General features: G+C 39.2%; 1 protein-coding gene across 1 annotated transcript; it reads left to right on the top strand.

Annotated features, from left to right (window-relative positions):
• The first annotated feature begins 900 nt into the window (after positions 1 to 900).
• On the top strand, positions 901 to 12091 carry LOC104540695 (lysosomal amino acid transporter 1 homolog). The gene is made up of 7 exons (XM_010184560.1): positions 901 to 1082; positions 2304 to 2433; positions 2954 to 3044; positions 4820 to 4938; positions 5831 to 5926; positions 6857 to 7042; positions 11990 to 12091. The coding sequence occupies exons 1-7, from the start codon at positions 901 to 903 to the stop codon at positions 12089 to 12091; spliced, it is 906 nt and encodes a 301-aa protein (XP_010182862.1).
• Positions 12092 to 13097: the final 1006 nt, after the last annotated feature.

Genomic DNA, 13097 nt, shown 5'->3' on the forward strand with positions numbered 1-13097 from the left:
GAATAAAAACCATCCAGAATTATTATAAATGGCTACAAGAAAATATTTTGAAAGGTCAAACCCAACCCTCCTTTGCTTCAAAATTTAAGTCGTATTATAGTGTTATGTTTAATTCCAGGGGTTTTGGGGGCAGGAGTACCCTACATTTGCCTTCTGCGAGTTTCTTAGGCTTTCCATCTCTGCTCTGGAGTATTAAATAATGCAAGTTGTTTGAAACTATGTTGAATCATTTGACAGAGTGAGGGACTATCTAGATCCAGGTAGACCTTAGAGCTCATCTGCAATCTAAGTCATAAATTACTTCCTTTTCATAACATTATCCTGAATTGAGTTGCACAGAAAACAACATTAGATTTACATTTTGTAAGTGTGAGTGTTCAGAATCTGGGCTTCTACCCTTAAAGAAAGTAGTGTGTGTTCATTGGCATAATGTTGAACATGAAAATCAGAGGTTTGGTCTGAAATGTGAATAAACGGCTTGGTTTATTTAGCCTGTGGCAGATTGCTGGCTCCTCAGTGTAACTGGCAGTCTCAGTCTAACACAACCTCAGCCTAAAATGCTATAGTTACATAAATCTGGAGTGTTGCAGATTTGTCAAGAGCTAATGAATGTGATGGACCGCAAAGTATTTTTCTTTCTTGGAAGTCTAACTTCTCTTCTGTAAGCAATAAATGTAAGCAAGCGTTGTTAATGTCTTATTCACACTGGCTATATTTATTTCTTCGCATTTGGCAGGTTCGTTTATGAGATTGGAAATAACTGTGATATCAAGCATCCGTCTGGATGCAGAGGTCTTTTCACAGCGGATATTCGGCGTTGGTAAACGGATTTGTGGATTTGCACGGGGTAAAAACGGAGGCAGAAATAAACTTCAGAAATCGAATCTGGGTCCAGGAACGATGGCTTCTCAGCTGGATACGCACGCTTTCAATATCTCCCCGGTAGAGAATGGGAGATTGTGCACAAATGGAACACCATGGATTTGGCATCTGCTGGACGAATGTGTGGAGGACGCGTGGGAGTATTGGAGCGTTGTCACGGGGCTGATTTCCATTGTCTGTTTTCTGTTTGCTGCACTACCGTAAGTTTAAAGTCTTAAGCAGTCCTCAGATTCAAACACAAGTAATCTTCCCTGGAGCCTTTTTCAAAAGCTGCCTTTGTTTTTTTTTTAATTTTATCTTGGATATGTTTCTCTATCTGCATAATACAGATATAATATGCCAGAGAAGCATGTTGTTCGTGTTTGCAACAATATTTGGTGGTTGACAAATGAGCTTGATGTACTGTTGTGTTGTACTGGCTTGACACTAATCTCTGCCACTTAGAGCAAATGAGAATAAATCACCTCTTCTCTCTTATCTTCTCCACCCCGAGATGTGTGTGCACGCAGAGGGACACTTGCAGCAGAAGCTAATTTGGTGTTTATTTAAACCACGTGTTCTGTCACCAGTACTGGTGACATATGAAATTTGGACTGGGAAAAGGTCAGAAGCAGCCCATGAGTTTGCACTCCGGTCCTGCTAAACCAGTTGCTGTTTGGTTGCTGGTTCAGGGTTCAGGTGTGTAGGTAGGAGATGACAAAGGAAAAGAAGAAATTTCCCCAGCAGGTGGAAATGCCCAAAACAAAATGGGATTGACTTCCAAGTCTGTCCCCGTAAGGGGTATATGATTTACTGAACTAGTAAAAAGGCTATGGAAATCAAGCAAAATAAAACCACTCTTAGGAAGCTGTTGAGCTTCAGAAATATTAGTTGAAATATCAGTTGAAAGGGGGCTTTACATTAAAACTGTCATCTCAGTGAGCATGGAATTCATCAGGATATGTCTGATGGACTCTGGTTTGGGATTGCTTTGTGGTCCCCATTGTGGATTTGAATAGCAGTTCTCCAGTTTAAGTGTAGTTGTCAACTCTTTTAGAAGCTTGCTTCATTCTTAGCCCTTCTGTGTTAAATAACAGTGGTTTTCCCATTTCAGTATTTTAAAGCTGGTATTTACAGCAGATGGATATAAAATGCTTTAGTTCTGGTGTCCAGAAAAGGGTGTTTCAGTGCAGGCCACAAAGGCACACATGCAAGCAGTAATGAGGTTGTGATTGGAGTCTTTTGTTGTGGTAGAGTAAGAGGTGGTGAGCTACAGAGGTGCTGAGCTCTTCCTCAAAAGGTGAGTGGAGGATGGCTGTGATAGCTCTCTGGTGGGTAGAGTTTTAATCCTTATTCAGATTTTGAAAAATGTGCTTCTGAGCTGATGAAACTTTATGTTTTTGCTTACACTGCTTTACAATGACTTCTGAAATTTGTGCCAGTCAAATTTACAGCGCCTGTCAGAGCGGAAGGGTGGATCAAGCGCTGTCTTTGGGCTTTCTGCTGTGTTGGATAGCTGGAGATCTGGCAAACTTCGTAGGCTGCTATTTAACAAATCAACTGCCAATTCAGGTACTGTCAATATTCCTGCTTTTTGGTTTATTCTTTTCAAACTGTCTCTTTAACCTCTATGGTAGTGTAATACTGCCCAGTGAAGTACATGCTGGGAAAGAAAATGGTTTTGTATTCTGTTCACTGATCTACCATCCATGAAATAAGTTATAATTTCCCAAATATTTACATTAATGCTGTTATGTGTTGTGGGGACCATTTCACACTTGTAATTAACATTGGGAGAGACTTACTGGGTGTTACCCAGTGATGAATGAAGTGGGGAATTTTCAGTTAAGCTTCAGCTTCAAAGTAAGCTTGTTGAGCAAATAGAGCTGAAAGGAAGTTGTGTTGATTAGCTTGTGATAGATCAAGGGGGTTTTTGGGTTATAACTCTTTAAACTTGCTTTTTTGGAGGGGTTTTTTTGACAGTGTTTTGGTATTTGTCATTCACATTTTGATCTTGAAGCATAATTTCCATCGACTTAAGGTGTTTTGAACTATTTGTGTGCTGAACAAGCGAATGTATCTTCTCTTTCAGAATGCCACTGCCATTTTTTATGTTAACATGGATATAATTATGATTTCACAGTTTGTCTACTATAAGCTCAAGAATCAGAAGACGACAAAATGTAAGGTTTTTCAACAATTAAAATGTTCTCCAAAAGGCAGCACACTCTTTACCTTGCTATTTCCTACAGCATTTAAATATTTTTTTATTAAATACAGTGCAGAAATTCTGGCTGAAGTAGTAAGACCTCGTGCTTCCAGATTTCTCAGGCTCTTGTGAAAACCCTGCCCTGTCTCTTCTCTGCCTTCCTCTTTTCTTATCCACATAATATGCTTAAATATTTTCCATGTAGTTCTTTCAGTTTATACAGGCTAAAGAATGCAATTGTTTTGTGCAATCTGGTTCCATATTTTAAGAGTTTAAACTCTTATGAAGAAAAAGTATTTCTGAAAAAAGAGACTTACAGACTACTAAGACTACTTACAGCTATGTAAATATATAAGTTGAAAGCAAACGTCGTTTCTTTGTGTGGTTCGGTTGGTTTCCTCCATGTTGATTGAAACCGGACTTTATTTGCTTATAGCATAAAATATCTTGACATCTTCATGTGTTCTGTTTCAGTACATGTAGTTAAAAAAACATACTCGAGGGGACTGAAATTACTAGAGTTGTGCTTCATAAAATGCTGGCAGTGGTTGTAGTATTCAGCCTACCAGTGCTCTACTGTTTTGACTGAAATGGAAGATGGAAAGCTCTGTTCATGTTGTATCAAATCAAAAACATTAACTCATCAATCTAAAGAAATAGAAAAACCAAGAAAGTATCAAAGAAAATCCATGGTGCAGCAGAAGTAACAAAAAGCTGAAGGAAAACAGATGCCTGCCCAGCAGACTAAATAGGGCTAAAGCAGATTCATTCAATATGGAACTGATAATAAACCTGGAGATAGGTCAGTGCTGAAGGGATTTCCTTCCTGCTCTTGAAAACAAACACAACTCTGGCGAGGGAGGAGTGATACTGGGATTAAAGCTGTAAAAAGGGGCATTTCAGTACCCACTTCTGGACAAGTTGGTTAATTTAGGACCTCAAAGTGCAGCCTGTGGAGCAGCACTGCTCAGTCTGTGCTCTTTAGTCCACAGGTATTTTGGGCAGGTTTATTCATGCCGTGCAGGAGTTGGATCTGCTGGTACCAGTGACTGCAGAATTCACCAGCATCTCGGGGGTACCGAAGATAACAGCTCCAGAGCTCTGTAGGACATTTTCAAGTTGTCTTGAACTTGTCTATGGAGACTTGCTAAATGGACTCTGTGTCGTTGAGTATGTGAGCCTCAGTAAGGCTCGATGTCTAACCCACCATGGACATAGGCCCTGCTCCAGCAGAGCACTTAAATTATCAAAAATATCTTTAAGACAAGTACATAATCTAAATTTCTTGTATCTTTGCTTTTGCAGTTTTAATCAAGATGATAGAATCGTTTAGGTTGGAAAAGACCTTGAAGATATCGAGTCCAACTGTTAACCTAGCACTACCAAATGAAACTGCTACATTCTCCTCTATTTAGCAATTTTCTGTTTATCAGCTGTTATTTAACAGTAAATTATTAGTTAGTACAAGAGATAACTGAGTATGAAGACTTTCTCTCTTGGTAGCAATGCTCGTTTAAGGAGCTCTCTCCCATTCCACCTCTCCATCGTTGCACAAAGACTCAACACAACATTGACAGTGAGCAGGGGTGTGCGAGAGCCCAGAAGAAAGAGGTGGACTTAGGTTGCTGCCAAGGAAAAGATAGATGAAATTTTACCTTTAAATTTACATATTTATATTGCAAACAAAAAGCAACCGCAAATCAGCAGCACATGCTGTGTTTCAGCTGATTTGTTTGTTTGTCATTCAAGACAGCAAAAGCCTGAGAAGTTTCTGCATAACCTGGACCGTGGTGTGTATGGCACTGGGCATTGTTTTACTCTCTCAGCTGTTACTAAGAAACCAGAGTACAGAAATCAAAAGGAGAAATGTAAGTTCTTACCTGCTTCCATTCAAAACAAAAACCCAGAAGTGTATTGAAAAGATTGTGTACTCTGAGCTTTAAAGAAATTTGGATGATGTTTTTTAACAATGATTTAGAAATCATAAATGTGGCGCTGTGTGGCTATTTCAACTATGGACCATACATCCCAAAATGAAGAAGTTACAAAATTGTTTCTTTCAGCTGCTTCCTGTGTTTGGGGCTTATTCTGTCCCTTGGGTCGTTAGGATGTGCTGCTCTGCGAGGTAACGTGTGTACGTGTTGTATTTCTGCTTGTGTTAGAGACTGCAAACGTCCATGTAGAGACTGCACAGCCGCCAGCGAAATCAATAAAAGTGGAAAACTACAATTGTACCTGCTGCTGTCATTTCAGCAGAAAAGTTCACGGGCTATTCTAGCGATTTTATGGCCTTCATACTAATGCCAGTAACATCATTGTAATCCAGCAACATTGCCCAGCAGGGAAGCAACTTATTTTCAAAACACAGCTAGAGTGAGAAAACTAACAACTCCTAAACTGTGAAAAATGAGTATTTTTCCTTCTCCAGACAGGATGATTCATAGTTTTTTTAGAGGCCCTAGCTACAGGTTTGAGTTTTGGTTTGAATTATTGTGCCCAGGCCTTTTTTAGCAGGAGGACTGGATTGATATCAGTGTCATATCCCAAAGCCCTGCACCGATTTGATCTCAGTCGTGGCTGTGACGCAGCAGTGGGCATTGTTGTGAGATAAAGATTAAACCTTTTCCAGCCCAATTTGGGCATTTGAAGAGCAGCACTGAACTGCTTTAAAGGACTTCTGTCCAGAAAATCAGCCACTGGACTCGCGGTTTAATCCTCTGAAGACATTCTTGCCAAAATGTATGTACCTTTCTTTTGCAGAACTCTCTGGATATGATTGAAATGTCAGGCTTCATTTGTGGCTACGTATCCTGTGTGTTTTACTTGGGAAGTAGATTTCCTCAGCTGTATAAAAATGTAAGTAGGTTTTGAGCTAAGTATACTTGTCTGTTTTACAAAATACTCACTGTTGCTTTAGATGTTGGATTCTCCCTAGCAGCGAGCCCCATGAACCCGAAAACCTACTTTGCTTTTGTGACTCTCTTAAATGGTATAGAAAAAAAGGGATTTTTTTTTTTTCTATTCAGAGGCAGATTGTGAGAATTTTAGGAAAATTATGGTCTTCTATTGATGAGAAAGGATTGATTGACAAAGGAAGATGCAATGAATTAATTACTTACAGTTGGATTTAGCAGATAGGAGCAGAAACATGCTTTGTGTGATGGTTGTAATGAACAAGTGATATCTCCCCTTTTTTTCTCCAAACCATTCTACTTCAAGTAACCAGTCCTGGGATCAGAAGTTAGAATTAAAGGAAAGTCAGTTCAGAATTTTAGCCCCTTTTTCACAAAGATGCCTTTACAAACTATTTTTCCCCCGCAGCCTGTTCAATATCAGTATATTAAATAAATAAAAAATCCAAACCAGCAAGAAACTTGAAGGTTTTGCATTGTCAGTAGTATACAGGCATTTTGATTGTTGAGGGAAATGATTAGTTAATTTTCAAGCCTATTCGTGTTCCTCCTTTACCTTTCCTTTTTCCATCCCAGCTGGAATACCACAGTATTTTCAGAAAGGTCTATTGAGCAGACTGATAGAGCGACAGGTTTCTTAAACCTCATTTGGAAGCAGATTATCTTTGCTGCTTTGCACTTACTCAGAAATTACATTAACCAGAGCTGTGACGATTTCTGACGTTTTCGGTGCTGAAAGTGCTGAGGTGGGAGGATTCAGATGGACAGGAATGACTGAAAATCTCCAGATGTGTTATAGTGTGCTAAAATCATCTGTAAGTGGCTACTGCGATACATCTTTTAACATTTCTTCTGTGAAAATGTCTTTGTTCAGTTCCAGAGAAGATCAACAGAAGGCACCTCTTACCTGCTGTTTGCATTAGCTATGATGGGAAACTGCACCTATGGGCTGAGCCTTGTTTTAAAGATGCCACCCACCAAATCCTTCCGGACCCTCTACTTTTTACACCATCTCCCCTGGCTTATTGGGAGCTTCGGCGTTTTGTTTCTAGACATTTTTGTATCCTTTTTGTGTTACAGCCAGAGATTCTTAGGATAGGCTTGTTGAAAAGTAGATCAGAAATTAAGTAGATTTTAAAAAAAAACCATCTTTTTTTCTATGAGTCTAACCTGATCGTAAAATCTTCTTTCTGAAAAATAATTGCTGTGCTTTTAATAATCATATTTCTTGATAAGAATAACAAGTTTATAGAAAATATCTACATTAGAGCTACATTGCACAGGTTAATTTAGATCTTGTAGCCAATTTGTAGTCTACTAAATGTTGGTGGTGTTGGGCCTTACTGTTCCCTATAGGTTTATAGTCACCTGTCTTGGTACTATAGCTTGTGTTTTCACTTAAAAGAGCGTAAAGGGGAGATTTTCTGATTTTCCCTGAAGTAGGAATTTTAGATTTGTGTCTGAAAACATCTCGGTACTGAGCTCTGTGAACCCGAAGTATAAAACAGGATAAAATGAAGAGTGATGTCGGGACCATGCTGAAACATATTGCGTTAATCCGTTCCATATTAAAAGGAAGTTATTCACCAGATTTACCTGGAACAGCTCCAGAAGTTATGATTCCCAGGCACCAGTCTTGTCTGTCTGATTAAGGTAATTTCATAAGCCACTCCAATTAGGCCAGCGATGGGACGGCCGCCCCGGCCTTGGGATGTGCTGTGAGATGCCGCTATCTCTGCTTTTTGCATTTCCAGCCACGGAGATTTAAGTGTGCAATTTAGTAAAACTAAACAATACTGCACTACAGTGGTGAGACTGAACTGTGGTTCATGGCCCGTTCTGAAGTAAATTGTCCTTTTTTATGAGCAATGCAGTTTCTTTCACAAGAGCAGGCTGTAGGGATTCAGAGTCTGAGTGCTCAGCCCTTTTGCTCCATGAACGAAGCAGTGACTTTTTCTCCCACCCCCGGCTGGAAACATAAACCGGCCAGTATTTATTTACCAAAAAATACCCTAAAACTCAATCTTGATGACCCTTACAGTATGTTTTGTACATATTTGCAGATGCCTTTCGATGATGTACTCTGAAAAGGAACTTTTATTTGGCCACAAACCTCCCCCCTCCCAAGCTCTGCCCCTGTGCCAGTGTGCACATGACATTCATTTCGAGGGTCTGTCTTGATTGGAGTCTGAATCCAATCTTGCTAATAGTCCTCCAGTTCAAATTATATCAAAAACAGATGCTTCCAAATCAGCTTGAGGAGCTTATAGAAATTGAGTCGAGTATATAGTGTTGGTTGAAACTATATGAAGTATTTGTAATCAAGAGAAAACAAAAGCAGACCTCCTGCTTTGAGAAGCCCTGAAGGTATGGAAGTCAATGCTTTTTTAAAGAGAGCTTCATTACTGTCTCTTGCCAAGCAAGAAAATGAAAAATTTAACAAACTGATATGTCATGTTAGACCAGAAAATTAAGAACAGGATCACCTGTGTTTTGGAAAACAGAGGAGTGAAACCAAAATATTATCATTTCTAAGAGGGAGGTGTTTCCTAATGGATCGTGTGTGTAACAGTCTCTGTTTTGAGGAGTAGTTGTAGAAATTGCCTAATCCTAGTAGACTTTATTCCTGATAGTGCCCAGAGTTTCATTACATGGAAGGTAAACTCTCATTTCTCAAGGTCCAAGCGAGGATTAAGAGCTCACTTACTCTGTGTCTGCTGCAGTATCCTTCTCCTTCCATCTGACACGGCTGGCATTGACTGCTTTTAGAAACAAATGGACTTCTGCTCCGAGCTGAAGCAGCAGCTCCAATGTTACTCAGCGCAGAATTACACTGCAGTTGTTTGGGCTCGCTTTAACAGGATAACACCATCATCCTGTTTCCTTGGTGTCCACAGTCAAAGTTATTTCCTTGCACAATAAGCCAGTTATTTTTGATAAATAATGGAAGTGTCTGATTATTTGTTAAAGTATGAATTGCCCTCATTTTCATTTTAAGAGGAGTTTCATAGCATTACACATCTGAATTATAAATTGGATGCGATTTTCTTTTGCAGGAAATGAAATATTTCCTTCCAACTGCTGCTTTGTGGTGGTTGGAGTGTCTCAAGAATCCACGAAGCTCAGGGTTTCAGCAGTGCTGTGTCAGCCGGAGACACCAAATGCAGATTGGCCTATTTTAAGGTTTCATGGTGGACCTTATTAGAGCTTTATCTTATGTGCATCATTAATTCATGTTTCACTTCTGCACAAGGATGCAATACTACATATTTTGAAATTCTAAATCAATTGATGACCAGTTCTGCCCTTACACTTTCAGTCACCAGTGAGTTTCCAGGAGACTGAATTTAGTTCAAGTTTTTCCAGAAAACTTCGTCCTTCTCTGCAAGTTTAATACCTTCTTTCACTTTGCTTCCTTCCGCCCCTGCTCCCACCAAAACCAAACAACTCTGCATTGTGTTGAGTTCAGACAAAGCCCTTTACCAGGATTTTTGCTGGGTTTTCATATTTATTATTTGACATCACCCTATTGTCAGAGAGCTGTGCTCAAATCCTCCACATGTACTTCTTTTCATTAAGTGTAGCCAGGTTGTTACTACATGGCCAAAGCATATTCAGCAAAGCCAAGCTGTTGTACGCACTCTTCTCTTGCACCTTTTGTGATCTGCAGGGCAACCACTTGGAATCTATTATATACTTCTACAAAACATCACGCTTTGCAATTTAATTTACACTGTGCAAAGAATACAACTCTGACCTGGCAATTCAGCCAGGAGAGTTTCCCAGCCAAACATACAACTTCTCCTGTAAATACCCGCTTTTGTCTCAAAACTGTTTTCGTGTTTTGAATTGTCATTAAATTGTTGAATTTGATGAAACAGATTTGATGCACTGGCTCAGTGGCTGCTGTGAACTTCACTTGGAGAAGTCGGTTTGGTTGTCTCCTCCACTTCGGGCTGTCTGCATGCTTCGGTCTTAAAGTTTCCCCCAGAATCTGAGCAGCGAGTTAGTTTCTATATCAAGTAGTTTTGGCAGGTTAACATTTCTTTAAAAAATATGAGCAGCTGATTACATATGCTATGAAAACATATTCTGGCAATACTGTTTGATAAGCTCCACATAACTTGTGTTTTAAATTTATTTCTCCTCAAAAGCTCTGTTGCTGTGGCCAACTTGGTGGCTGAGGGTGATAACGCACCATGCTACAGCTCCCCTTGTCCCCAGCCCACAGATGATTTTGGCAAATTTGATTTCAAATTCACAGCGTCTTTTTCCACCATTGCATCTGTTAAGACTTGGGGAGGTGCTCAGCTGCGAGTACACTAAGGCCTATAAAAAAAGGAGAAAAAGGCAGGAAATTTAAGTGGTAGCTATATATGCTATAAAACTAATCTGTGAAGCTATAAGAAGAAAGTATTCCCCACATAATTCTATAGAAAGACTGAAAAAGGAGCGCTGAGCTCCAGTCTCTGAAGGAAATCCTGTCTGGTCTTTAGGGAGGGGTCTCAGCGGTGGAATGCAGGGAAACTGGGATAATTCTTGGGGTCTGCCTAGAATGTACCGAATTTCCTTTCAGTTCATCCAGGCCTCCCAGAAAGGGTTGTTTTGGTTTGTTTTTCTTAATTTTATAAATAATTACATACATTAGCCTCAAACTTCTCACTGCCATTGTCTACCAGCCAAGTTATTTCAAAGATTAGATATGAAGAATGGATATATTTTGAAGAATAGATATATAGATACAGAATAGATATATATATGTAATTTTGAAGAACAGATATATAGATATAGAATAGATATATACTATTTGGTATGTCAGATTTCCTCCCAGAGAAACTATTTCATTTTTTAAATGGCATTTTCCGTGTAAGAGTAGTGGTGATGCAAGCTCTGTGAAAGCTGAACTTCTATGGGTGTACAATGGAATTTGTACAGGATGGCCACTTGTTTCCACACCATGTAGCTGGTATTTCATGTCATTTCTGTACGGATTTACTCTGACTAGGAAATTCTGTAAGATGTTGTGAGAATAGAATAGAATAGAATAGAATAGAATCGTGCATAGCTGGATATGTTTATATTATATCTTTATACCTTAAAATGATATCTCGATCAGAAAACAAAATGGTTTGTACCGAATTTGTGGGGTTTTTTTTAATTTAAAGGCTGTGTTCAAAGTCAATAATTTTGTGTGAGAGCTGGAACCACCAAGAAAAAGGACAAGTACATACTTGTTAATTTTTTTCAGATTAGCAGTATTTCCAATGGTCTGGTTTATGATAGAAATAAATAATTATGTCTAATTGCACAGTTCTGTGTTGAAAACAGCATTGAACGTTTGAGTCATGGTGGTGTCTGCTTGTCAGGGCCTGTAAACATCAAACCACTCAGAATTTTGCAGGAAATGAGAATTTTGGTTCTGATGTGTTTCTAGGAGAAGTTTTCAATAACTCCCTCTCCTTACCAGCATCCACCAGTATTCGGACCACTGAGGCTGGAGCAGTACAGGGGAATACGTTTGATTTCACTTTGTTCCTCGATGAACCTTGGTTTTATTCTGCATCAAAGGAATTTCACACTTAGGATGCTTGCAAGCACGAGGATGAGGTAGTAAAGAATATTTTCATGGGTATTTGAACCATTCAACCAAGGGGATCTGAAGTTTTGTTCCCTTTTTTGGTGCTGCAAGTAAAATACGATTAAACTTTTTGCCATAAAGAAGTACTGACAATGAGTGTTAAGTAGGATTTGGAAAAGGTTATATGCTAATGTAGAGAATTCCACAGTCGGGATTAAATAAATGGATAATACTTACACTACAGTACACGAATTAGATACAGCAAGTTTTAAGCTTTCCTCTGTGGACTGTGGTATTCGGAGGCTGTGCCAGCACTAAATGGATGGCTGCTTTTATTCCGTACAGTTTATTTTGGGTTTAATTGAAAGCAAGTACTGGAAACGCTACCTCTGTCCCCTAGTTTATGACTTCCTTACCCCAAAATCCCAGGTGACCATGCAGTTCCTCTTGTATCGCCAGCACGAGGAGCGGCCGTCGGGTTTCGTGGCGCTGGAGGTGGCGCCGTTGCTGGTGGCTGAGGAGGCTGCCTAGGGCCTGCCTGCTGGATCCGCTCCCGTTCCCGTTGCTCTTGGATGACTTTGACAAACACTTGGGATTGCAATTGCTTAGGGACCGAATTTATAGCTTGCTTTTATTATTTATTTTGTCATTGCTTTGTCATTACTTATGTGCAAATGACATGTCAATAATAAAATATTTAATATTTACTGTGTTGTTTGAGGATAGATATACTTTTTTCCCTGATTTTTTTCCCCCCATCATTTTAGCTGTTTGTTCCCAAAGCGTGATATGAAGTCACAGCAATAGGTGCTGTAGAAATATTTATCTGACATGGTGATACAGTGCATATCATGAGATGACTATTTATTTTCAGCTGAACACATCCATTAGTTAACAGTAGCATGTCTGGTTTAAAACCAGTGGATGGGATCACCCATGTGCCTTGAACCCAACCTGGAGCTACAGACCGTACATTGTATGGAAGATTTTTATTTATACTCAATTTTCTATGCTTCAGAAGCAAATACATCCTATAATTAAGTAATTTCAGTGCAGAGGAGCCGTTAGTGAAGCAAAGCTGGATCCTGGATTAAACTGGTGGGAGCCTTGTGTAGGGCTCATTGCAGATTATTGCTATGCATTTTATTTTTAAGAGTTAAAGCATTTATACATCAATACCTGTGCGTTCCAAGGAATGTAATTACTGTATGTCATCATATACCCTGTATAATGTTCTCATACAACATATGTTTTCTTTGCAAGCTTCTGGTTTAGATAAGTACCAAAAAAATATATATATATATATATTTTGAAGCTAAGGTGACTGTGCCTTGTCCGTGTGGATTTTTTGCAATACTGTGTTGTGCCTGAAGAAAACTTCAATAAAGTGATCTCAAATAATACAGTTCTAGTTAATATTTCATTAAATACAGTGATTCACTCTTCAATAAGTAAGTTTGTTCAAAAGGGCTGCTGTTTTTTTTTAAAAGGTGATTTTAAACATTCGTGGGCTTGTCATGGAGCTCTTGCCCTCTGA

This window comes from Mesitornis unicolor, unplaced genomic scaffold (assembly GCF_000695765.1).
Source record: "Mesitornis unicolor isolate BGI_N332 unplaced genomic scaffold, ASM69576v1 scaffold6485, whole genome shotgun sequence".
NCBI classification, from domain to species: Eukaryota; Metazoa; Chordata; class Aves; order Mesitornithiformes; family Mesitornithidae; genus Mesitornis; species Mesitornis unicolor.

Bases quoted from the DNA above. Each gene is read 5' to 3' on its own strand.
- LOC104540695 (XM_010184560.1), top strand. From the start codon at position 901: ATGGCTTCTCAGCTGGATACGCACGCTTTCAATATCTCCCCGGTAGAG. The intron at 5,927-6,856 runs GTAAGTAGGTTT...GTCTTTGTTCAG, and splicing joins TTCCTCAGCTGTATAAAAAT to TTCCAGAGAAGATCAACAGA. The intron at 7,043-11,989 runs GTATCCTTTTTG...CCAAAATCCCAG, and splicing joins TTTTGTTTCTAGACATTTTT to GTGACCATGCAGTTCCTCTT.